The 27,069-nt window shown below is 36.9% G+C and overlaps 1 protein-coding gene across 1 annotated transcript in view; it reads left to right on the top strand.

The window, feature by feature from the left end:
- grid1a (glutamate receptor, ionotropic, delta 1a) overlaps window positions 1-27,069 on the top strand; it is a gene marked incomplete at its 5' end in the record, with an annotated part of 277,281 nt that overhangs the window by 219,341 nt on the left and 30,871 nt on the right. The window contains 4 exons of the mRNA XM_079385913.1: window positions 5,142-5,195; window positions 10,389-10,562; window positions 16,648-16,809; window positions 18,529-18,648. Of these exons, the coding sequence (XP_079242039.1) occupies window positions 5,142-5,195; window positions 10,389-10,562; window positions 16,648-16,809; window positions 18,529-18,648 (510 nt within the window). The remainder of the gene's footprint in view (window positions 1-5,141; window positions 5,196-10,388; window positions 10,563-16,647; window positions 16,810-18,528; window positions 18,649-27,069) is intronic.

The raw sequence follows: 27,069 nt of genomic DNA, 5'->3' as shown, positions 1-27,069 counted from the left end.
ATGTTTATGATTGTTCAGAGGAGATCATTCAAACTGTTATAGTGTATGACAGACTTAAAACAGTAAAGAACAGAATTATGGATGAGGGTAGATCCCAAAGGTTTAACAGTGAGATGCCCAGACGGACTGTTTATAACCTAGTTAGTACTTTACGACTGTGCCCGGTTCAATTCACTTGATCAAAACCATTTAACAGTCTTTCTTTATGACGTCCATTCCCACATTTCAAGCATAACAGGGCTGTTTCCATCTTTCTCATCTCTCCTCCCATCTCTCCTCCACCAGCTTAAACAGCTCTTGACAGCACTTCACGGGTGGCGGTATCATTTCTCTGCAGATTTCTGTTTATTTGTTTTCTCTAGCAGTGATATTTCATGCAATGACACAGGGTAGCCGCTTACAGTTCCTCCTTTCATCGACTCTTTCTTCCCTGAGGAATAAAAAACACATTATTCAAATGTTTGCGTTTAATGGAGCACCCTGTAGTCATTAAAAAGAGAAGCAAATTAGACAGTGTTCTTATTTTAATTCTATTGTGTACATTTAGAGTATTTTCATGTTTTGTTTATTTCCTGGCTTAATTTAAAAGTGAAACTGCAGCTATTAGCATGGAGAGCAATTTACTTGCTCTGTCAGTAATGGAAAAGCCTAGCCACACTTTCTCAGCGTTTGTCTCCAAGGATTGTTGGTGGTTTGCCAGTGAACTTTGCTTTTGTCAGAACGCTGTCATGCGCATGAAATGCGTGTAAATACATAAACAAACCCACAGAGTGGTATGTGTGAGCAGGCAACACGGGAAGTGGCTCCTAGTCAGGTGTTTTTGACAAACCTAACCAATATTGACACCCGTTGTGTTTTGCTTTGTTTGTTAGCATGCATCTCTGAGGCGAACATGACCGGTGCAAGCCTTTCTCCTGGCCGAAAATTGGCAAATGCGTTTTTGTGAGTAGCGCATATTGATTTTATTTCAGTTGTGCAATCTTTGTTGGGCATTATTCTGAAGACAAATGTTTCTGAGTCGTGGGGGAACTAGTATTAATGCATTCACTTTGCAGTCGCAGCAATAAAGAAGACGTGTGTTTGTACCTGTGTGCATTTCTCTCCATCCTCCTGGCTCTGCCAGTAAACCAATGAAGGGGCCAATCAGAACTCACTATAGCTCCCTGTTGACCAATCACTGAGAGTCTCATTGCGTTGAACAATATTTCATCCCAAATGATACTGCATTCCATCCCTAGCACTCTAGTTTCACCTCGTACACATGTTTTTGTCTGGTTTTGCGGGGTGGGGTGTAATGAAAAAATTCTTCATCCGTGTTGTTGCTCTCTGATGATATCATTTGGCGTCCCTGGATTATATTTGGTCAGGCCATAAGCCTTCTTTTGAGAGGAAGCATGTTTCTCCTGTGTAAGGCTGTTGACCCTGAGTGAATGTGAGTTTAGACATCAAACTTTCATAAGACCTATTGCTCCACAAATTGACCATGAGATTTTCCCATCTGGAAAACCACAGGTTTTCCGATGATTTTTTATTTTCTTGTTGAATCTACAGCTGAGAAAGTGAGAACTGATCTTAGCACAGCATCTTTCAAGGGCACGGCCTTTTCACGAGTTGTTTAATTCTGAACTTCAAAAAGCAGAGGGAGAACGTGGCTGGTGCAACTGATATGTTTAGGTTCAGATTTGTTGTTCAGATTTTTACCAGAACACAAAGCAGTAAGAAAACCAAGGCAAGGAAAAACAATGGTGAAATCAATGCAGAACTGAAACAGACAGGGGTTTTTTTCTTTCAGAAACAAACAGGTTATATGATGAGGTGAATCAGGAGAGAAACACTGCAGATAGCAGACTGGATTTCATTTCAAAGTGTACATCCACTTCAACTGATGCATTTATTTCTTTATGCTTCTTCTGCCAGTGAGAATTGAATTATGGAGGTGTTTTGAAATGTATTGTTATTGCCATCTGAGAGCAATATATATACGTGCTTCCACTCACCAAGAACATATTTATTTTTTTCCTTTGCCACTGGTCTTTATTTGTGCACACACATCCATATTTTGATGGACAGCTCAAATCCCTCAGTTCTCATCAGCCCTTGGTTTGGCAGCTTTGCCCACCTTTGCAGTGGGCACACATTATTGAGACAAACAGTTACATAGGGCAGGCTGTTACTGACCTGGGAGTGCATGTAATGTTAATGAAAACAACTGTGCAAAGTTTACAGAAAGACATTTGAGGAATACCTTGTGAACGTGCTACAGAATTGGCCATGATCGTTTTTCTTTATTGTTGAATTTACGTATTTGGAAGATGCATAGATGCATTTTATCAGTCCTGGTGATCAAAACCATGGCCTTGGGACCACTATGCTAGCTGAGCTCCATGAATTGTTAAATGATAATGGGGCACAGAAAAGGCTAGATGGCTTTCTTTATCAAGGCAATGCATTGATCCGCTAGCATTTCTTAACATTTTACAAGGACTCATGTATGATGCATGTGTCATGAAATGATAGAAGGAAAACGAATGGGGTTTTTACTGAAAATCCCTGCTTAGAAAGTGCTGCTGCTCGTCTTGTTCAAGGTTCACCACAGCTGGAAACGGGACATTACAATCAGTGCTCAAAAGCTGGAAGAAATGCAACTGCTTTCAACCAACACTTTCACTTATATAGCCAGATAACGGTCGCAATTTACCAGAAATCTCTATTACCAAAAAGCAAGAATCTGTGAGCTATTAAATTCTGTAGACTGGCCTACTGATTTTAGTTTGAAAACAACAACATAAACTGACCAAGAGTGACTGGTAGAATAGCTGAGTAATGATTTTGGAACAGATCAATACTTTTAATTTTAATGACCCCTTATGTAATTCCGTTCTTGTGCATCCAGTGTTATTGAACAATTCTATAAATTTTAAATAACTGATAGTTTCTAAATTTTGAATAAAATTAAATGCAAAGATTTAAAAGAACAACTGTATTGTTTTTGTAGATTGTATCATTTACTGTACATGTGAAAGCAGTCAGATACACTCCAAGGTAGTTCTAGAATTGTGAAACATGTTTTTATTTTTATTTCTTTTCTCATTCCATACCCAAAGACTGGAACTAGAAGGCGGACTGCTAGTCCATTAAATAAAACTAAAATTCAGTTCTACCTTAAAACATATAAACTAATGAAGTTAAATTGAGATGCATTTTATACTTTCCTTAATGTGGTAATCTACCAACAGCAAACAAACTGCAGTTTTTACCAGCTACTTGCTGTAGTGAAGAAATAAATTGACTGTCAAATAACAGAATAATTTGTTCTCATTATCAACACAGCAGAGTAGTCTAGTACACTTGCAGTTATTAAGTCTTGATTGTCGTTCCTTAAGTGATACTGTCTTTAATTTTGTAGAACACTAATGTTATTTTTATGTCTACATGTTGCTTAATAAAGTTAAATTAAAAAGATAGTTGTATTATTCAAAATCTGTTGTGCACCACATGTAAACCTTCTTTTTCGAAACTACTTTGCCTCACATTTTCAATTCATTTACCACTGTAGCTGGATCATGTATTATTGTATGTTCTCTCTTTGATTCATGATATAAAGTGATGGTGGTGAAGGATGCGATCCCAGTTTCTGTTTAATAACGTCACAGTTTTTGCAATGGAAAAGATGTCACAGTACAAAAAAGGCATAAAAATTCTTTGAAGGTTGAGATGAAGAATGAAGGTATCAAAAGCTGTCTTCTTCATGAAATCAGGAGTTTCAGTAGAATAAGTCAGCGAGGATCACTTTTCTTTCTTGTCGTTGTGGAACAGGATTGCAGTCATGGAAACTCCTGTTGTTGTGATCTATTGCATGCAAAAGGAAAAGTGTTGCCATATAACGTACTGCATAAAGCAAGGGAATTTGGTTATGACTTTGGGGATTACCCTGCACTACCAACATATATAAATTAATAATATGATGTTATGGTCTGGGTTTGACTGGTTGCGCAACTGGAAGCATAGATTGAAAAGCAAGGCGTTTTTACAGATGCCTCAATGCACTTGCTCTTTCCAGCATAGTGCAAGACTGTGATTCACTCCCTTGGACTGAAGCACATGTGGTGCAAGTGCTGTGCTGTGCATCCAAGTGCAATTCAGTAGAAGAATTCGGATCAAAATTTTTTCATGTTGATGTAAAGAACCACCAAAACATTGTCTATTGTTTTGAAGCATGCATGCAAGTGGCGTTCCTACCTTCAGCTGTTTTTTTTATCTTTTCCAGCATCCGATATGTACTTTGAAATGCACCTTGAGCAGGAAAATTACTTTTTTTGTGTTTCATCTGTCTGTGTCTGACATAGAAATACACTCCCACTATCTCTTTCTGTATAGAATGCACCTATATTGAACCCGGACAGGATGTTTGATAAGGAACGTTTTTGATCAGTCTCCTGCAATGTGGTCTTATCGCTTCATTACTGCCTGCAGTTAGTCCAATATCTACTCCCTAAACATGAAAGCCAGCCTGTGCCTCTGCAGGTGTTCCTATCTCACATAATGTAGATGTGCCACTGTGGCCACTGTCAAGATTCACAACCAGATATCCAACAATTGCTATTCCATTTCATTGACAGGTTGTGATTTCATTGCATCTCTACACACAGGACTGCATTTCTTAGGAATTCTATACTATGTACTGTCCCTGTAACCGGAAGGGAAAGTTCACCCAAAACGAAAATTCTGTCATTGTTTACTCACCCACGTCATTTTCTTTTTCTTTTGTGGAACATAAAAGAAGGCTTTTGCGGGGAAAAATGATCTGTTTGTTTTTTGTCCATACAGTAGATATAGTCAATGGTAGCCAAAACAGTTTGGGTTATCAAAGTTCTTCAAGATAACTTCTTTAGTTTTCTTTTTACATTGCTATAGGAAGCAGAAATTCTCATTTTTGAAGTGTAAAAAATGTCTTCTAAAAGTTGAAAATCAACTTTTAATGTTTCTTTAAATGTTTCACAAAAGTACTTTTTAAAAAAGAGTGTCCTTGGCTCTCTGTGCGCCATGATTGAGCTTATAATTTTTATATGCAGACCAAGAAGATTTGTTTATTTTCATCACAGTCATTTTTCTGCATTCTTTTGTCTTTTTGTTTTCTGCAGGCTGTGGAAACGAATCTAGCATCCAAAGATAGTCACTGGGTGTACGCCAATGAGGTAAGCACATATTCATAATAAGTTTCATAACTCATTCTTATCTGTTTCAGAAAAGAAGGATCGACTTCGAAGCAGTTGGCAGTCAGATCCTGAAAACAGCCAAAATTCAGTCTGTTGTCGTCATTTCCAATTTCAACTTACAGTGTTTGATATGTGGCACATCTCTCATTCAGTATGTAATCTGCGGTCACCATGCTAGAGCAAAGCTGACAGTGTATTATTCCTCTCTCTCCCTCACTCTGTTGACTGAAGACTGGATGTGGAAGCAAGACCTAATGAGAGTCTGGCCCTACAAGAACCAATGAGCACAGCAAGTCTAGCCCAATAAGAACTGAGTCCAGTACTCAGTAAGACATAGAGAGCATGGCTGTGGGCTGAATGGCATAAAAACTCTGATTCTGTTTGATGTGTTGACACCAAGAGAGAATTCTACACAATAAGACAAAAAGCATCAGACAATGTCTTTTTATGCACAGAGAGAGAGAAAGAAAACTTTGCTTTTACTTTGGGACTACCTGACAATATGACAAAGTCATATTCGAATTTAAAATCTTACAGCACACTACAAGCTTATATAAAAACACTTTGTCAATCTCTCTGTATCCATCTACACTACATGGCCAAACAAATAGGATTTCAAAACCATTCACATGGAAAAAAGGAATCCCTTTCCAAGAGCTTTCACTCTTCTGAAAAGGTTTTTCAGCAGGAAAGGTTTTTGATCCCATTTGGACACATTTAAAAAAGGCAATGCCAAAAAGATATGAGATGCTCTCTTTAATACAGTGAAAGTGGATGAGGTCTAGGAGTGTTATAAAGGACAAAAATGCACCATAAAAGCATAATAAATATTATATATTTCTGTCTTCTGAACCCATATGATCGCTTGGTGTTCGATAACACCAGTCGTCATTCAATCAAAATATTACTTGGAAAATATGAAAATGTTTACTTACGTTGTATGAAAAAAAGCTTAGACATTCTGGAAAAAGAAAGTCATGTAGGTTTGGAATGACATGAAGGTGTCCAGATTATGTTTATTTTTTGGAAAATGGCTGCAGGCATGTACATGATTGTTAGGGGTGTAACGATACACCAATGGCACGGTTCGGTTCGGTTCGGTTCGGTTCGGTTCACGGTTTTGGAGCCACGGTTCGGTCCGGTTTGCTGTGGGAGTAGGGTTCATGTCATTTTACCAGCAATGCTACATAACATAACAATAACTTGACTTAACTTTTTCTTTATTAACTTTGGCTTCACATTTTTAGTGCAGTCAGCATACTTAAACAAAAATGAAATAAATACCTCCAATATAGACTAGTCAGAATAAAACATTTCTCTCTTTAGTGCAGCCAGCTTAACAGAGTAAACTAAAATGAGATAACTCCAATGTAGGTAGTCAGAAATAAACATTTGTCTCTTTAGTGAAGTCTATGGAATGATATTCCGGATATTATTCAAACGGAATTGCAAATTGTATTTGCAATTGCGTTTTCAATTTGTGGACACATAAAATGTGACATAATCCAAACGCAAATGCAAATCGCGCATTATCGTTTGCATTTTCGTTTGGCGGACCATGCCTTCAATGGGTTTACGTAAAATGTGTTGATCAGAAGATTAGATACCAGAAGAGGTACAAATTAATTGTAAATTGACTATTAGAGTTTATACATAATTTCCGTGACACAGTTCAAGATATATCCTTCAATCTTACTATTGGAGCTGCCCGTATCAAATGATTATTAAACAGCAAGCAAACTATGCAAAAACGGCAGTCCTTCCGGTGCACTCAGTGTCCGAATTCACTCACTCGTTTTCATTCACTCCTTGGCTTCAAGTGAACTGTATGAGTGGACTAATGTAGGGAATAGTGAATGAGGGTATAGGGGGCGATTTCGGATACAGCCATGGTTTTATCTCGATGCGGCGCGGACGCGCCTGGAAAAAACGAGCGCTTCGCTTCCATTATGAGTGTGCATACCGCGCGTCTACATTTGAAATAACAAACTTGAGCGCGCAAAAGACGCGATAGTTTTGTGAAACAGTTACGACAGATTGTGTGCACTTTGTCTACGACACGAATTCCATTCCTGTACTCCACTGGAAAACCAAAGTGTTCCCACACAGGAGACTTAAATGTGTCCGGGGATCTTCAATTTCAGTACTATGTGAAGCAGCCATCCTGCATATACTAGCAACCGAGTGTGACGCTACTCACTTTTCAAAATTGAAAAAATAAATAAATAAATAAATGGTAATTTTCTCATATGATAATTTTCTCATAAAGTTGACTATGATGATATACAGTATGTGCACTCTTCGTTACTAGAAGTGAAATGTAAATGTTCTAAAGTATGTAAATTATATAGCGCTCTTTTACTGTAGTGGTTTTGTTTTTTAATATGTGTCTCTAATCCTAATCCTGTTTTCGGCTCTTCTCGTTTCATATTTGCTCATTTGCATAGTCAGGTTTCAGTGTGATCAAATTAAAGCACAGTCACATTCAACCTAGAAATGGTAAAAGAGAGAAACTCGTAATGCATTACCTCGAGGCAGGAAAGGTTTAGATGTTCACTGAGTCACATTGCTGTGATGCTTCTGTTAATCCCTTATTCTGAATTGAAGATGAGTAATTTGCTTGTGCCGACATGAAGGTCACCACAACACCTATGAACACAAATTAAACCTCTGCAGTTTTCATCCACCAAGGTCATGACAGAACGTCTAGTTCATTTTGAACTGAACTTTGTTTATCGGTGCTTGGAACACAAAGTCCAGTTGCAAACGAATGATTAACATAACAAGGATGCTAAATAAATAATTTTACTGGAAATAATTTAAATTAAACATTGGGAGGGGGGGTGTGTTTGATCTGTTTTCCCTGTAATGTCATCGTTTCATTAAGCCCAAGCTCCTGTACAGATGTGTCTTCGGTTATATTCAGGGGTTCTGACCTTTGATAGATGTCAGAATATTCTCTTGCTTTCACAAGCACTTGAAGTTTAATTAAATGACAGATTTCATGCAGCATGTTCAGGGATTCAAACATCTGCGGTGATTTAATTAGAGACAGTGACATCAGAAGTCCTTACTCTGCTTAATATCACCTTGATCAGTTGATCAGTAAAAAGTTTTATAGTCATGAATAAATGAATAATTAATACCTTCACCAGGGACATGTATCAGAGATCATTTATATGGTGGGCTGGCCTGTTTTGATTTAATGTGTTTGGAGGTTGCTTATGTACTCCCAGCATTCAAAATTGTGAGTCATCTCAGCACTGTGATCTCTGCATATTCTTCTGCTAATATTTATTATGCTTTTTTTTTGTTGTTGTTGTTGTTGTTTTTGTCCAAACGCCAGAGGTTAGACTGCTGCCAAGATTATAGAAAAATATTTTGTAAGATCAAAGTCATTGTGAGACTCGAATGTACTCCATTTATAAAGGTCAGTGAGTCAAAAGCTCATTTATAACTCCTGCATTGTTTCTTAGAAAATAGAGACACTATTTAGGCCTGCTGTAATGCAGAATTACATTTCTAAAAGAAATGAATACTTTTTTTCAGTAAGTATTTATTAAATGGATTAAAAGTGACAGTAAAGATATTTACAATGTTTATAAAGATTCTGTTTCAAATAAATGCTGTTCTTTTGAACTTTCCTTTCATCAAATAATTTAAATGTTTAGTAAATGCATTGTTGGTGAGCATAAGATACTTAAAAGAGAACGCTAAGTTGAGGAAACATATTCATAAGGAAAATAAATAGGCCTACATAAATGCATAAATTGTATAATATGGTTAAAGTGATAGTTCACTCAAAAATAAAATTAATGTCTGCTCTCTTCATTACAATGAACGTAAATAAAGGCCAACACCTCCATTTAAAAATGCAGCATGCAAGCATCATCCATATGACTCTTATATGTCTAATATTCTGAACCCATATAATAGCTTAGTATGCGAAATACTGCAAGCTGTCATTCACTGGAAATATCGCTTTAATAAGCTTGCTTGACAGTCTAGGTCATTGTTCACTTTCATTGTACTGAAAAAGGCAAGCCAGAAAGTCATACAGGTTTTAAAAGACATAAGGGTGAGTAAATGACAACCGATTTGTATTTTTTATGTGAAATATTACTTCACCAGTAGAGTGTCGTGATTTATAATTAGCTTAAATGCAAATACTATACATGTGAAGAGCCTAAAGGTATTTATGCTATGTCTGAGTTGTTTAAACACTCTCTCTGGTGATAGGGCATACATACCAGACTCATAAAGCCCTAGATAACCAAAGACTGGCACACAGCTCTGTTACAAATTGCATGAGGTTGAAGAAACATACTTAAATGCAACACAAAGGACATTTCAGAGCTTCCACTATTTTATGGATTTTAAAACTGGATATTTATTGTACCTTCATGTATATATTCCAAGAATTTTTCCGTTTGCAGCTGATTAAATATTGCAGATCTTTAGAAGTGTTTTGACTGTCATGCACAATATTCTCAGAGGGACCAATCCATCATTGCTGTCATTATTTTTCCTCCATATGTTGTACATCACATTCCTGGACGCACTCAAAGACTACATGAGCTAAACTATATGCTTTACATTTTAAACAGACAGGCCTTAATTTCCTTAGTTTTGTTTCTTAGTAAGGCTGTAGCACTTCTGACTTTTCATCGATATGTTTTGATGCTGATATTTACTTCTACTTTGACTCACAAGGGACTTATGCATTTGCTTTTTGTGCATTTTAGCATACTGATATCTGATTTATGTATTGCTTTCGAATGTATATTTTCATGTACACTCACTGAATTTTTTTTCTTTGACACCACAAATTATCGCAACAGCACCAAATTTATTGCCAGCCAGTTTTCATTGTTCTGCATCTCCAAGCAATGAATAATATGTTTTTGCATGAGTTTGTTGTGTTTAGGACTATTTGAATGTCTGGTAGTGTGTGATATCTTGTTTTGCAGAGGTGATAAGCACTTGTAGGTCAGATTCAGCAGTGATATCAAATGGTTTTGGACCAATACAATGTTCTTTATTTGCTGACAGTCCTCAGAGCAGCCAGAGGTTTAATATATTTGTTTAGTGTCTTTTTTGTGACAGTAGGTTTTAATATGTCTGTTTTCACACTATAACTTTGTGTGTGTGTGTGTGTGTGTGTGTGTGTAGGAGGTTAGTGACACGGAGATCATGGAGTTTGTCCACAGTGCTCTGGGCCGGATGACAGTGATCCGGCAAATCTTCCCCCTGTGGAGGGACACCAACATCCGCTGCATGAGGAACAACCATCGCATCTCCTCGCTGCTTTGTGACCCACAGGAAGGGTACCTGCAGTCTCTAGAGGTACGTATCTTAGCAACGTTTTTTTTTTTTCTCTCTCAGAGCACAATGAATTTACACTCATTCAGCAGAAATAGATCCACCGGTCAAGGTCAGTTCCGATCATTTAGTGTGCTTTTTTAGCATCAGATAGTCTATTTTTGTTGTATAATCTATTTCTGATAAACCTGCAACCAGCACATTAAAACAAAAGAAACTTTGGTCAGTCGCTTCAAACAGTCTGTATACCAGAAGTGCTAGCTCTGCGAGAGGATGAATTATTTTGCCATGAGCTGCTAAAAGCTGAATGATTTAGAACTAGAAATCTCAATTCTCTGGCCTTTTGATAAAGGTTATTTTGTATTCATGGCACATTTCAGATACATGACAGCTGCTTTCTTGCAGCAAAAGTGTTCATTGCTCTGTGTTAGTGAGATTTACTCCAATAGTTAAAGTCTGAATTTATCTGTAATTGTCTTTTCATTATAGCTTTGCATTTGAGGTTTGGAAGTATGAGCAAGGCTGCATAATGATTGCAGTAACTGTCATGTTTATTTTTCTTTGTTGTATCGCTTAATTTCTCTAGAATCTTAATTCAAAACAAGGTTATGCACGACTGATCCAGATTAGCCAGCTGTGCCTTGATGCTTTTACCTGTTAACAAATATTATCTTGTATTAAGTCACAGACGGTACACTGTAATTGTGAAAACATTCCCCCTCCCTTACACAACATTAAAACACTGTATCTGTGTCTGACTCTGTGAAAACCTTATTTGGGTCTTAGAATCCATTTTCCCTCTTTTATAGCAGATGGCAAATCCATGTGTCTTTTCTCTGGGGCTCTCTGTCTCAATAATTCATGAAGAAAGAGGGTTACGTACCAGCCAATGCCAAAGCAGCACCACAAAATGACAAATTAGTTCTTTACAGAAAGGATGAGGAGATGTGCGAGATGTTAGGAGCCACAGGGATGCCTCTCGCCCCTCCATTGGTGCTAACGATACAGTGAAAGTTGAAGAGAGTAAGAGATTGAATCTGTGCTGTGGCAGATTGGCTGTTTTAATTAACTCAAGAGGTTGCGGCATTGTGATTCTGAGCCCCCGGGCCACGGGTCTCTACGCACCATGCTGACAGTTCACGTAATGCTGAATAAAAGCTCAATGGGTGGCGTGCTTTTATCTGTCTAGTTGATGTCCTAATTTTGTTGTTTGTTTTTTTTCATTCAGATTTAAAGCTTTGCATCGAAATTGCTACATACTCAAAATGTTTACTACTAGATATTTAGTTACATATTGACTGGCTGCTTTCGATCATGCAGTGGCAGTTGTTTTGTTATGGATGGATTTATTTTTCTATAAGCTAATACAGAGCTAAGAAATGCTATAAACATACAAGGATCAAGGAAAGTTTGACTGTTTTTTTCAAAGCCTTTCAAAAGTAGCTGTCAATTCTGATAAAATAATTTTTGTAAGTAACATATAAAATAGTTATACTACCATTTTAAAGTTTGTAGTCAGTATTTTTATTTTTTTAAAAGCAATTAATACTTTTCCTCACATCAAAATTCATCAATATTGATGGTTAATAATCCAAAAAAAACTTTATTCACAGTTTCCACAAAAATAATTATCACTACAACTGTTTTCAACATTCTTAATGATAAGAAATGTTCCATGAGCATCAAATCCATATATTAAAATGATTTCTGACAGATCATGTGACATTGAAAACTGGAGTACTGGAGACTCAAAAACATTTAAACATTTTTAGAAATGGTAGTGTATTTCATATAAAATAAAACAATATATTTAATTTATACATTTGATATATTTTTCTTTATTTAGTTATTTGTCATTCTCCTGCACCTCCAGTGTTTAGTGACATGATATCTACAGTGCAGGAGAATAAATCAACAAGCACATGAGAAAATGGTCTGATTTAAAAATCACATTCCGTGTACATGTGCCAGCTGAGAAATTGAACATTGAGATCAAATGGAATTATAGACCTCTTATTGGCCTAAATTGAAAGCCAGTTGTCAATTAATTGATCAAGCACATCCTGATCACTCTGGTATCAGCAGTTCTCAGTGAGGAACCTGCTGATTTTAAAACAAGTCATTCAACACAGTGCTAGGAATCATTTAATCTGTAGCTCACAGTCACACACAAGCTGAGAAGCACACAGGGAAGTGAAGCCACCGATTCATGTTATTTGTTACTTAGTAAATATGTGAGTCTTTGCTTTACATCGGTTAAAACAGATAGCATATTTTATTTCACTTGTGGGCAGAAAAGGCTTTGACTCATAAATCCACAGTCTTGTAAGGCTTTCATAGCCTTGAATCCATGTCAATGATATGTCTGACTAATCGGACATCTGGCAGGGCGTTCTGAAGTCACTTCACTTCTTAGGGGAAGAATGAGGAGCCTCAGAGGTCGAAACCATGTGATCGTATGTCACGGGAACATTCGCATTTTTTGCATTCACATAACTCTTACATGAGCAAACAGATCGTGCCTCGGCTGTAAACCCAGGCGACCATGACCGCAGTGTTAGAAGGGTTGTTGATAGGGTTGCCAACTTCAGCAGGGCAAATAAGGAATGCTCTCCATTTCTTTATACCACATATGGCACTTAAGATTTCAGTAAAGCATTGGTGGCAAGCTGACCATGTAGTAAACTTAAATGAAACACAGCTGTACGCCTGTAGCTATGTCTGTGTATACAGTTCTGCTTGACTGAATTAAGTGCTAAAAATGCTTTTGAGATGCAATTCCTTTTATTTTGGCTCACAACTTCATTGCATCTGCTGTAAAACTAAACAATTTTTAAATTGTGTCACATTTCATTACAAATATGTAAGTTTATCTGCTGCCTGGGCACATTTTAGCACTTTAGACAAAACAATCATAACAGACTGTACATAAATATCTCAACACGAACAAAGTTAAAGTTTTAACTACTTTGTATTTAGACAACTTCATTATGCAGACTAAGATTTTTTTGAAGTAATTAGCATTATGTGAAAAAAATCAAGGTAACACTTTAGTTTAGAGGCCAATTTTAATATTAACTAGTTGCTTATTAGCATGCATATTACTAAAATATTGGCTGTTTATTAGTACTTAAAAATCACATATTAATCCCTTATTCTGCATGACCATATTTTAGATCCCTTACTCTATATTTAACAACTGCAATCATTATTAACAATCATTATTAAGCAGCAAATTAGGAGTTTATTGAGGTGAACGTTGTAGTTAATTGTCAGTTAATAGTAAAAATGTGTTCCTAAAATAAAGTGTGACCAAAATCTGTGTTAAACTAAAACAAAGTCATAGCTTTACCCTGATTCACAGAACTAGTGAAATTTAGTTTCAACCCCAAATGGAGATATAGAGGCCAAAATTATTCAAAATCATCACGAAAAAGGGAACTGCGCTTGTCTTTTTTGTATATCTGAGTGAAATGACTTCTTGGACAAGATAATTGTGTGGTGGGACTTATTTTGTCCTTCAATAATTAATTTGATCGTTGTCTTTTGCTTTAGTACTCCACGTCATCTACACGAATACACACGAAAGAAGGGGAAGTTGATGTTTATGATAAAATATTATGAGAGCACATGACTTTGTTTAAAAAATATGATGTTGACAGATAAATCATTTATAATAAATACTCCAATATTCCATAAAAAATAATTTCATGGTGACTTTAAGGAACAGAAATCCAGTGAATACCAATGAAAGCACTAGAATTGTATTGATTGGCTTTATTTTCCACCAGTGACAAAAAAAAAAATCAACTCATCACTTCACATCCATCTTTACTGGTTTGCTTTCTATTCCTATCTCTATCTTTTAACACTGACACTTGAAACTGAATAAAATGCAATAGATGCAATAGAAAATGCAGTAGGCCTTCTCAGTTGTTTGGAGCAAGATGCTAAAATAAAGGACAAACAGCATGTCATGTTTAAAATTGAATGCAATTCTTTTACTTTAAATACAGAAAGATTATGTATTATACTGGCCGGTTGTCAACCTTAGCAGGGATGCAAACTAGTTGAAAAGATAGAAGGCAGATAAATTCATCCCTGTTTGCTTCCCTTCTTGTGCTTGAAAAGGGTAAAGTGTTTGGAGAAAAGGATTTGTATGCAGTCTTGACTCCAGCAGGAGTGAAGCTCTCTCATCTTTCTTGTAGACAGCTATTAAAGAGAGTGGGTGAAGATGTAATCTTCATTGTAAAATGACGTTTTTGTATTCCTCCCAGCATCCCTCACTTACATTCTTTCCTCTCTCAGTCACGCCTTCATTCTCTCTCTCTCTTCACATTGATCTGCTCATAAGTGTGTTGTTTTGCCAGGATCACATGTCTGAGGGGACATTGAGTTTGGCCGTGCGGCCCCAGACTCTCGTCTCCTTGACGATAACAGAGCTGTCGTTCAGGGTGTCTTTTCTCTCTCCAGGTGTCTCTCAGCATGACAGCTGCTCTCTGCAGGAGCAGAGCCATGCAAAAATCTCCTACAGCGCTTTTTCTTTTCCTCTTGCTCTCTGTCTCAAAGAAGGAGTCAGCAGACACATTCACATACTCAATCTGTCTTTCACAGTGTTAGAGAACAATTTTAGTCTGTGCCTTGGTCATTCAGCCCTATTCAGTTCCTTTTTTTTAATGTTTTAGGCTTAGGCCGCCTACCCACTTGGAGAAACTGACAGAGCATTTGATAGACAGCAATACAAACGATGGGTTTTGAGGTTGTGAAAAGACACATTTTAATTTGCAATCAAGTAGTTATCCAAAATGGATTTCCGAAAGTACAACAGGACCTTTCAATAGTCAGTGGACACTTGTACTTTTGGTTTCATGAAGAAGTGTCACTTTCAGAAACCCATTATAATGCACCATTCACATCAGTCAAATGATTTGCATACTTTTCTGATGTAAACTCTAGTGTAGATGCCTTTATTAGGGATTGAACGTGTTGACATGTACAACACTGATAACTATCATTATAAAAAGCTGACCAAGTCAAGAAAAACATGCTTATGTGATTCTTTGAATTTTTTTTTTTTTTTTTTGTCAATTACTAAACGGATATCCACACAAGACAAGCTGAAATATTAAGAAGAAAAAAAATGTAAGTGCCGACTGGATTGTGCTTAAACCATTAATGATCTTTACAGCTAATAGAATACAGGGAATGATCACCGTAAAATCTAACTGCTGTCATCATTTTCTCACTCTTATGTTGTTCCAAACCTGTATGACTCTTATCTTTTGCAGAACTTAAAAGGACAAAATGTAATGAAAATTTTATGTGATTGGATCAGGTCTGAAAATTAAATTAAGATGAAATTGCGTAGTAAATTTGTGCTTTCATTTGTTGCACTTCACACTCCAATCCGGTAGGTGGCAGACGTTTTTTTACGTTGATATGCAATTAAAATACAAGAAGAATTGGGTTAACTCCATGCTACCTACTGGACTGGAGTGTCTAGAAAGTCATACATGAGCGTTGTCACGGTCGGTCTCTTGACTCATCACCAGAGGCCGTCATACACATACACACCACATGGACTTTATCTTGGACTCCATTTCCCATCATGCTCATTGATTACACCCTCACCTGTTTCAAATAACATGGACTCTATTTAAGCCACTCTGACTCAGCTTTCTAGGCTCAGTATTGTTAGATCTGTCTGCATACAGTACCTAGTGTTTTCCCTGTTTCCAGGTTGCTAGTCCTGCCTTGTCGTATTCCTGACCATTGGCAGTTGTTCTTGTTTTTTGATTGTTTGCTTCATGCCCAGACCTTTTTCCCTCTTACCTGGATTTCCCGTTTGCCTTGCCCATTTGGATACTGTTCTGCTGGTGTATGACCTCTGCCTGTTTGACTACTCTTTATTATATTAAAACTGCATTTGGATCCACAAGCTTCTGTCTCAATTTCACCGTAACAAGCGTGAGAAAATGATAAAAACCATTTTCATTTTTGGAGGAACTATCCCTTTAAGGTGTTTACATAACCTTATGCACTGTTAGGTTATTAAGTGTTTGATGTGCATGTCAAGTAATCACAACATTTGTTTGGTACATGTCTCTAGGTGTCTAGCCTGTACTTGTACGACAGTGTGTTGATGTTGGCCAATGCCTTCTACCGGAAGTTAGAAGACAGGAAGTGGCACAGCATGGCCAGTCTAAACTGCATGAGGAAGTCAACCAAACCATGGAATGGAGGCTGGTCCATGCTAGACACAATCCAAAAGGTCTTAAGTCACTTTACAATTCATCTCACTTACACTTAATTTGATCTGGTTCAATTTTAACTAAAGTTCAGTAGCGTTCAATAAAACTGGTCTGGTTTACAGTTTTTTACAATCATTTTTGCACTATTAACAGAACCTTAATGTCAGTTTTTAAAACTCTAGACACATAATTCACAACTGATGATCAAAATGCACATTTTTCTAAATATTTAACACTTTTTTCAAATGCTTGGATGCAATACACATAAACCAAAGATCTTTTGTTTATTGAGCTAAAATCACTGGTTCAAAATGACACAACTTAACATCAAAGTATTACTATTTCAAAATGCACCTCCCACATTAAATCTGAATTGAGTGTCTATTCATTTCATTACAATGATCTAACTATCAATTGATACAACTGCTCAAAATGCTATGTAACTGTTGCATTACTCTTGAAGCATAGTTTTTTTTTATAGAAAATTATGAACAACATTAAATGTTTAGATTATGAAAGTGAAGCAACAGAGGACTGCGTATGTTCAGGTATGATTAGTTTCAAGATGCCTGTTGTTGGGAGAAAGTAAAAATGTATATCATAGTTATCATTAATTGTTTTTCCTACTGTAAATGTCTTTTTAGAGGGTAATAGAGCTGGAAGCTGATGAAAACCATTCATATTTTTGGATAAGGCAGGCTTTACTGTAACCTGGCCATGACATGGAGGAGAGTTTGAGAGCCCAGCGGTTGAGAGGGGCCCAGAACGATGTTCTCTGTGGGGCCTGACCACCCCCCACTGAATGTGATTTTGGGGGGCCCCATAGCAAAATCAGTGCAATGGGCCCAGAATTCCTAGCGACAGCACTGAGTGCAATCATGGTTTCAGGCCCATCCACAGTTTGTATTTACCCCCATACTCCCCTTTTCTTACTGTAACCCGACTAAGGAGTTTTTCTTGTGAGGAGCCTTGTTTGTGAGGCTCCTCACAAACAAGTCCTTCTTCTCCAGGCCATAGATGATGTTTGCAATGACATCACAGTAGACCAATGTATTTGCCATCATAGAATATTTTTTTCAAGATGTTTACGTAACTAATGAAAACATCCATTATGATGTGGATGAGAACCTGTGGCCAAATCTACAAGACAGGGTTGATAAAAACATAGTGCAGTGAGGGACACTCCAGTTGACATTTTACTGTAGGCCTAATGTAGTTTTTTCTTATCTTTTTTTTCTTATTTAAAGTTTTTTGAAAAACCTGTTGTGTTGAATATGTCATAAATCATTTTCAAATTTAGTTTAATGATTCCAGTGTCTGTACTTTTCTCTCTAGTCTATTACAATAATGCATGAATGTGTAGAACCATAATGAAAGCTGCATCATGTGTTTTGAACAACTATATTTAATGATTGTACTAAAAACTAAACAGTGAAAATATGGGTATCTTGTGTGTGGGTGATCTAAAGTAATGTTCCTATGATAATTCATAATAAATTAGTATTTTGAACCAATGCTTCTGCAAATGCAAGGCCTCTTTAAAGATATGAACGCAATATGCAAAGTTTTGAATATTGGATAGCCTGTGATACAAATAATGACTGTTTTGAGTTTTGTGTCTAGAGTTTTGAAAAATTACATCAAGGGTCAATTATTAGTGCAAAAATGATTGTAAAAAAACTGTAATTGATGTACTGTATCTCTTCCTGAGCAGAAGTTGTATTTGTAATTAATTTCAGGGGCGGATTTCTGGGCTCACTGGTTTAATGGACTTCCGAAGCAATGGAGCGAACTCTCATGTCCAGTTTGAGATCCTGGGGACCAGTTACAGTGAGACGTTTGGAAAAGATGTAAAGCGGGTGAGTGGAAATGTTGCGGAAGGGTGAAGTTACTTCAAGAATAAATAACAAATGTTTATATTTTTTAACAGCTTGATTAACAGTTTTATCCCTATAGTATAAAAATATATATATGTATATTTAAAATACATTTATTTCATACTAAGTATAGTTCAAATCTATCAAAATATTTACTGGCATATCGCTTGAGACTTACTTATATAAGTATTATAATTAAATTTTATTTAGAGTACTACTTGTGCATAATGCGTATTTCTTAATATTAAGCCTAAAAAGAGTTTTAATGTCACTATTAATGAGGATTGTATGATCTTTGAATAATTTTGGCCCTTAACTGCAAGATATTTGAAGTGCAATAATTCTAATAACAATAATACTACTTGCAATATTTCCACTTCAGCACAATCAGACATAATTATATATTTAGTTGGACTTAGCTCTATGTCCACACAATAAAGTTAAAATAGTACTGTCAGAATTAGCGCTCAAAAGGCGTAGACACAGTTATTTTTGCACCTGACTTTATTGAATATGCATTTGTAGGAGTTTCTCTTTCAGACGCAAAATATGGGAGGAGAGTATTAAAATGAATCACGCAATGTGATTTACTAATGTTTGGTCTCGTCAAATTACTGGTATTGGCGCCATTATTTAACGGCCAAAAAAGCATGTATTAAAGCAGGTGGTAATTTGCCCTGCTCTTGGTAGATTGAGCTGGTCATTACGGAAATGATCTGGTTGCATTTGTGTTCTTTAATGTGCGCATTGTTAGTTTTATGGAATAAAGTATTTTCCCGTTTAGTAAATCTGGCCCTTTAACTATACCAGTGTAGTATACTAAAAGTATCATTGCAGGGTATTGTTATTCATTTCATAAATATGTAAATGTATTTGTAGTATACTTAGCATGAAAAAAAATTATTTCAAATACATTATAATATATTTAATTTTCACTTGGGATAGCAGGAAATCTGGTCTGTATTGTAATGATTTTCCAGGTCTTTGTCATCTTGGTTGATGTCTTGTTCAAAAATGGTATGCATGTGCTTTATATCAATTTATGGGACATTAGAGGCTTAAATAAGTGCAGTTAACATAACATAGAACCACCACTGGTTGATGATTTGTACTATTTTGTATGTCGAATACAGTCATTTAGTATTTAGGTTCAATTCTTGAAACATTTTTTGAACCAGATATTGATCTTTGGATTTGTTTTTTCGTAATATACACATCTATTTGTTATTATTTGTGAATGTGTTTTACATTCACACATTCACATTTTGTAGTTATGTAATCAAAAGCGCTTAGGTAACCCACCAAAATCCTGACCCATGCATTGTGAAAAACAAGCATGAAGACTAATTATTTCTCATAGAGGTCACACATGTCTGGGAAAGAGCAGAGTCCATTTTTGTAGTCTGGGAGCATCAGCATCAAGAAACCAGACAGAAATCATGTTGCACAAATATATTTGAAAGGAGAAGATAAGTGGACTGAATGCAGTATGAGCGAGACATACAGATGGACAGAGAGTATGAGCAACTGAATGATGGATCCTGCTGTGTTTTGGAATTGGAGACACTGATATGGAACATGGCCAATATACTTTAACACAAACACATACAAATATCTCAGAGTTCATTAGATCTCACAACAACACACAAACATCAACACATTCAAACATACCCGTCAGAGGTAATGAATTACCACTTCTGTCTCTCTGTGTTCTCTTTCATCTCTCCAACTGATGCACAAGCACTCATACACACATGCTTGCAGGGCAGTGGAAGTGCTTGTCGACATGGCTGTGGTCATTAGCAGGGCTGCTGGGTCTATCACATGCCAAGTAGTCTCAATCTTCTTGCCTAAATATTAGTGAGTGTGTGAGTTGAACATGACCATTCCCTATGGCAAGAAACACAGAGAGCTAATGACTTCACATTCACACACACAATAGCACACCTACTGTTCAATACTCTACCAGCTAATAAACACACACACACGCATTCTGCTGTCCATCAGCATGAATATGCATTTCTCCACTCTGATCTCTTCTTAAAATGATGTCTACTCCTCAAGGCTCTCTAAATCCCGTATAGAGGTACTCTGCTTGTAACACTTCCCGCACTTTCATCTTTCCACTCTTTCCTCTACATGACTCTTTCTTTCTTTCTTTCTTTCTTTCAGAATATGCAGTTTATTTGTGAATTTTGTATTTTTTTTTATCAAATAAATTATTAATAAAATAATAATAAAATTAGTGATTAAAGTAGTGTGAAAAAAAACTATTTTATTTCATATAATTATTTTTGGGAGTAGCTCACACATTTTTATTGTTAGTCCTTTTTATTTATAGTATTTTTTGTATATTGTAAATATATTATTCCACTATTTATATTAACATCGAGTATGCGTAATATGGGTATGGCAGTATAAAATGCAACAGTAACATTGTATATTGTACAAAGAAATTTAGAATAAACGTGGACATGCATTGCACACACACATATATTCCCACGAATGAGCAATCAATATGAACTGAGCTGTTCAGACGCACCCAGAAGTTGGCCTGGCATCCCAACGATTGCTATAAAGCAGGAAAATGTGTTTAGTATACTGGATCTTTGGAATGAGGAGGATATTTTTCAGTCAGACGTTGAGAGGAATCTACTGCCGTAATGAAGACAGAGATGTTATTTTCTCTCTCTCTCTCATTCTCACCAATTCCATCTGTGTCATTCCCCATCTCCCTCTCTCGCTTTCTTTTAATCTTCTCTTTTCATTAAATTGTCTGTTCTCATGTGGTGTAATCCTGACTGTGAAACCGAGCATCTTTACAAGATGGATCTGCTCCCAGTCCTGCTCAGAGCGGTTCAGCCCAACACCTTCATGTGGGGAGCAGGTGCTGAGAAGAGAAACCTCTGAAAGCTTGATGAACTTAACAAACCTCATAGTTGATTATTGAATTAATAATAGCAGTAGTTTAGTGATGCAATATTGGCAGCAGTGTGAGATGGATTAATTCAGTCCTGATGCATGATTCATATTGACAGGGCATTTTTAGCACACTAGGTTAATTCAACAACTTCAACATCTTAACAAACAAGAAGGTGAAAGGAGGTAGAGAGGGACTGCAAGTCAGACTAAGCAGATGTTGTCATGTTGTCCTACACATGCTTGTAAAAAAATAGGGCCAAAGTGAAAAGCTACACAGATGATCTCAGCTGATCTTGTAATTGTATTGCAGTGACATCAGGCTAAAAGTAGGTGCTTCGGCGAACACAGGTATTGTGTTTGAGTCTGTCCAAGCCAACGTGGTTGACCTCTGCACAATTGCCTGAGCAGTTCCCATGGCAATGGGTTGACTGTGGGTTGCAGTTGAATCTGGGAGAAAAAAAGAGCCTTAATGAGCCTCTGTCCACCCCTGTAAGCATCTGGTGAAAAGATGCATGCTGCTGACCTCATGGTCTCTTAGTGTGAGAAAAAAGCAGGGGGGAAAAACCTGAAATGCTCCTTATTTTTCTAACACATATACATATACACAGTATATTCATAATGTTTCTCTCTGTTCAAACTCTGTCTGCTCAATTTCCTTCCAGTGTTTTTTTTTTTTTGTTTTTTTTTTTGGAATGTTCCTTTTTGTATTGTTCAGTCTTTTTATCATTCAAGTACAATATTGTATTCAAAAGCTTGAGCTATAATTTCCATACACCAGTCATAACACTTGTAAAGCTTTAGACAGAAATACAGACTAATGAATGATCTTGACCTTTAATAATAGATTCAAACTGAGGTTATGCACACATATGTATACATATACACACATGTATACACACATCCTGCTGCAATGAAATCCATTTCAGGTTAACATTTACTGATTGCTGATTGGTTCTCAAGAAGACAAGCGGGGTGCTCACACTCAGGACAAAGTCAGTGGTATTTTATCACATGCTTCTTTACACTTTTTTTTACATGATCAGTTTTTTTTTTAAGGAATTGTACAATTTCATTTTATTCACTCCTGATAGTCACTGCCATTCAAACGTTTGAGGCCAAAAGTCTCTTATGTTTACCAAGGCTGCATTTATTTAATCAAATTAGGGGGGGGGGGGGGGTAAAAAGGATAAGATAAAAAGAAAAACTATTTTACAAATTCTGTAAAAAACAAACAAACTAAAAACTGATTACAGTTGTAGATGAAATTTGACTATAATTTGTTTTTCTCTTCAACAGATAATTAGGCCTGCTTTGTAATGCACTGTAGTTTGCTCATGACCTCTAGACTGCCAAAAAACTGCCTGCGCGTTTAAAATAGAACTTATAAGTAAATAGTCTAGAATTAACAATTTAAACATTTCATACAGTGATATATCCATCATAATCTATTTAAATTGGCTCAGTGAGTTGGATAAAAAGCAGGACAGTTGTGACAGATATTTTTTCTGTGTATTTTGATAGTGTGATGATGCAGAGATGAGGTGAATTTATCACTCATGAGAGTGAGAGTCTCATTTGATTTGATGAATGGTAATGAGTTTCTCTCACAGACTCAATAAAGAGGCCAAAAGACATTCTCTCTCTCTCTCTCTCTCTCTGTCTCTCTCTCGTTCATACCAATCACAGAAACAGCAGCTTACAGAGTCATAAAAAGTCAACAGCTCTCACAATACGTGATGAAATTGAAGCTTCATCTCTGCACCTTAAAAGCCTCTCTCTCTCCCCGTTGCTCTGTCTCTCATGCTGTTTCCTACTTTACGCTATAGTTTGAGTGTAATCCTCTCTCCCTGGCTCTTTGTTCCTCTGCCTCTTTCCCCCATGTGTTCTCAAGCAGAGAGAGACATCAGCTTTCCAAGTCACAAACAATAAAAGCTGTAAACTTCTGGCTCACAGACCTTTAGTCTTGACAAAATGTTCATGCGTCTTCACAGACGGGATTCTAGTTGGCTTGTAGCACTAATATCACAAACAAGAGATGAGAGAATGAGAGGCTAGGAAACGGCACAAACCAGCTCAGTCTGGCAGTACAAAGCGGCCGACACAACACTCAGCAATGACAAAAGACAGTCAGAGTATTGTATTATGTAAATGCTGAAAAAAGGACTACTGAAGCCCTGATTTCAGCTTGATGTCTGTAAACAGGAAGCTTCATTTATATTGGAGTATCGCTGCTGTGTGAGGGGGTTTGCAACCGTTAATGGGCTTCCTGTCAAAGTAAATACTAGGTACTGTCACAATAGGCATATATTATGAATATTTGCTGCTCTGGTTAAAGGAATAGTTTACCAAACCATTCTTTTGTTTTCTCACTTTAATGTCATTCCAATGTAACCCAGAATTCTTCAAAATGTGTTTTTGAAGGGTGAGTAAATGATGACAAAGTTCATTTTAGTGTGAACTGTCTCTTTAAGAGACGCATGATACTGATTCTACACACATTTCCTTACACACACTTGCAGATGATGGAGATCTATTTTGTGCTGTATGATAGATCTAGCTTTCAAGTGTTCCCTGACAGAACATCTCCAGTGGACAAGCCACATTGCTCTCATCTCTGTCAACACCCACCCACATGATTAACTATTTAATAGCACAGGCAAAAGCTAAAAGAGAAAATTTTGGAGGAAGCCAACAGGAAATAAAGAAAAAACCCTGTCAGCCTCACCTGGGAAACCATGGCAGAAAGATGGAGGAATTCTTTCAGCTTACTGAAGTGTGTATAGCAGAACAGTTCTCAACTTACAGCTCTCTAAAGGCAGCTGAACAACTACATTTCTGTTTCAACTTCAGTCCAAAGTAAGACTATATTAACAGTTGATTAAATCACTCTATTCACAAATCAATCTCAACACAGTATGGCAAAATATATTTGATTTAAAAAAACACAGAAATCCGTGACAATCCCATGCCGAGGAGCCAAATTGGGAGAGATGAGGCCAGCTGTATGATTGCAAGTATGATATTGCTTTTACACAACATTAATATTAATGTACAGTGACTGTCAGTTTTTTCTCACTCAATGAAAAAAGATCCAAACAAAGTTGAATCACTGTTGTGCATCCCCTAGCAACACACGGCAGTGGTGTTTTATTCCTGAATGGATCAGTGTTTGAACAAATTACTTATGTGAATGGTTCAATGACACACTCATAAAGACTTTAGGTGCGTTCGACTTGAAGCACGGCTACAGACGGCGATCAACGAGAGTAGCCGCTTGCAGTCAGGGGCGGAGTTGAAAACGGAGTCGTAAAGTCGGACACTTCGGGGCTCTCATAGTTTGCTGCATCTACCTCAGTCATGGCAGATCACGTGGCGTTTGCTTGCTTTATTGCAGACGAACTGGAAGCTATAGAAATGCCGTTATTGTTGTATGAAATTGAGCACAATGAGCAACGAAAGTGAGTAAAGGTTCAATGTAATAAGTATTGTTTCAATAAACCTTTAAGATGTATGTAATATTTTGAAAGGGTGTCATCACGACAGAAACAAGTTTTAAGTAAATAAACAGAACATATTGAAAATTTGACTTGTGCAGTATGATTCATTATGTGTGTTTTTGCTACTGCAACTTAATAAAAATAATAAAAAAGCACATTTTAGTAAGACAAAACACCATGAACATTCATATGTGAACACCATGAACAGGCCTACGGATAAGCCCAATTTATTTGCCTTTCTATTATGATTTATACCAGCTTATGAAAGTGATCTGAATGTTGTATTAAGTTGACATCCAGCCAGAGTTGTTGGCAGTAATCACATGCAAGTGAAGATGGATGAACCCAGCAACTAGACAATTAGTATCAATCAGAATCCATGATGACCACATTATATTAAAAGTCTGTAAGATTGACATTTGATTTATTCCATAAAAAAATGATTATCTAAATAGGTTATGCAGCTTAATACTGTAAAGGGTCTGTATGAAAAAGGTCCAAAATAAACCTATGCTATACGAATTAACAAAAAAGTGATTGCAGTAAAAATAATTGTAATCTTTTAATAAACATGATTTACGAGATGAAGATGACATGAAAAGTTAATTTATTTTTATATTTATTTTTTTGAAAGTCCGTATATGAGCATTAGTGGGACTGAAGTTGTCAGAATAAACCCGAAATACACGTCGTTGTTGTCATGTGGTGAATTTGGCCAATCGTGAAACAGCTGTGTCGTCATCAGCGCTCCCGCAGTCGCTCTGGAGAAATTGCGCCGGCTGAGTCAGCCGGCTGCTCTCGAAACGCTATCGCGGTACTTTGATGCCACACGTGACAGTGACGTGTGGTCGGCGCCGGTTCAAGTCGGACAAAATTTCTAACCGGCATGCACTGCTTCAAGTCAGCCGCCGATCGGTCTGCTAAGTGCTGCATGAAGTCGAACGCACCTATTGGCTGAATCCAAATTCGCATATTCTTTGAGTAGTACCAGGATGTACTATGTCCATCGTGTTGTCATTGTCATGTGACCTACCAGCATCAGCTGCAATGCTTTACCGCCATTCATGAATCCTCTTCCATGGCCTGATTGCATAGTAAATTCCTTCAGGTGTGCACTTCAGTTTGCATTTTTCAGATGTAACCGTTCACTTGTTTCATTCCTGAATTAGTGATTTTTTTTTTATTCACAAATCTCTTGAGTCAGTGATTCAATGATTCTTTTATAAAGACAGTTCCTTGTTTCACTTCTGAATGATTCAGTGTTTTGTAATTAATCACTTAAGTGAGCGATTCAACGACTCGCTCATAAAGACATTCCTTTGTTTCATTCATAAACAAATTAGAATTTTTTTTCAACAGATCGCTTGAGTGAATGATTCAACACTTGTCATGTGTTGCCACTTGCTGTAAAAAAAATGCCCAATACTAACCCTAAAAAGGGCTAAATAAAATATGCATGGCATGTTTCCAAATTCCTGTTATCTTATCTCTCTGTTTCTCTTTCTTTTTTTCTTCTCTTTACTTTGTGTTTTGATAATATTGAATCGATCATGATGGCAAAAACTGAATCTGCTATTATGGGTGAGGTAGGGGTTATTATTGTGACAGGATTGTGTATTGGGTCCTGCAGTGACGATATATGACTCGTGTCATTGGGGCAGATTCTAAAGCCTCTGTCATTCTGTCACTCACAGAAGACTGTGGGGTCAAACGCTGGCCAGACCAGAGCTGTACATGATTTCAGGGTCAGAGTTGCTTCTTTCCAAGATGTTAGTGCAGTGGCCTGCTGAGTCCGTCACAGCGGAGGAATGGATCTGGTGAGATATTGGGATTATGATGAATGGGCTTGGATTTAAAGATAGATGCATCCCGGCTTTCATTTTGAAGTGCGGCACTGTGTTTTACAGAAACGCTGTCATTGCTTGTGGAAGGAGAATATGAGCATTGTCATTTCTCCACTGGCTCAGCAACTGGCTTATATGCT

This window comes from Barbus barbus (genome assembly GCF_936440315.1).
Source record: "Barbus barbus genome assembly, chromosome: 30".
Lineage (NCBI taxonomy): Eukaryota > Metazoa > Chordata > Actinopteri > Cypriniformes > Cyprinidae > Barbus > Barbus barbus.
Note: the sequence above shows the minus strand (reverse complement) of the source record. Positions and strands in the feature narration are given on the sequence as shown.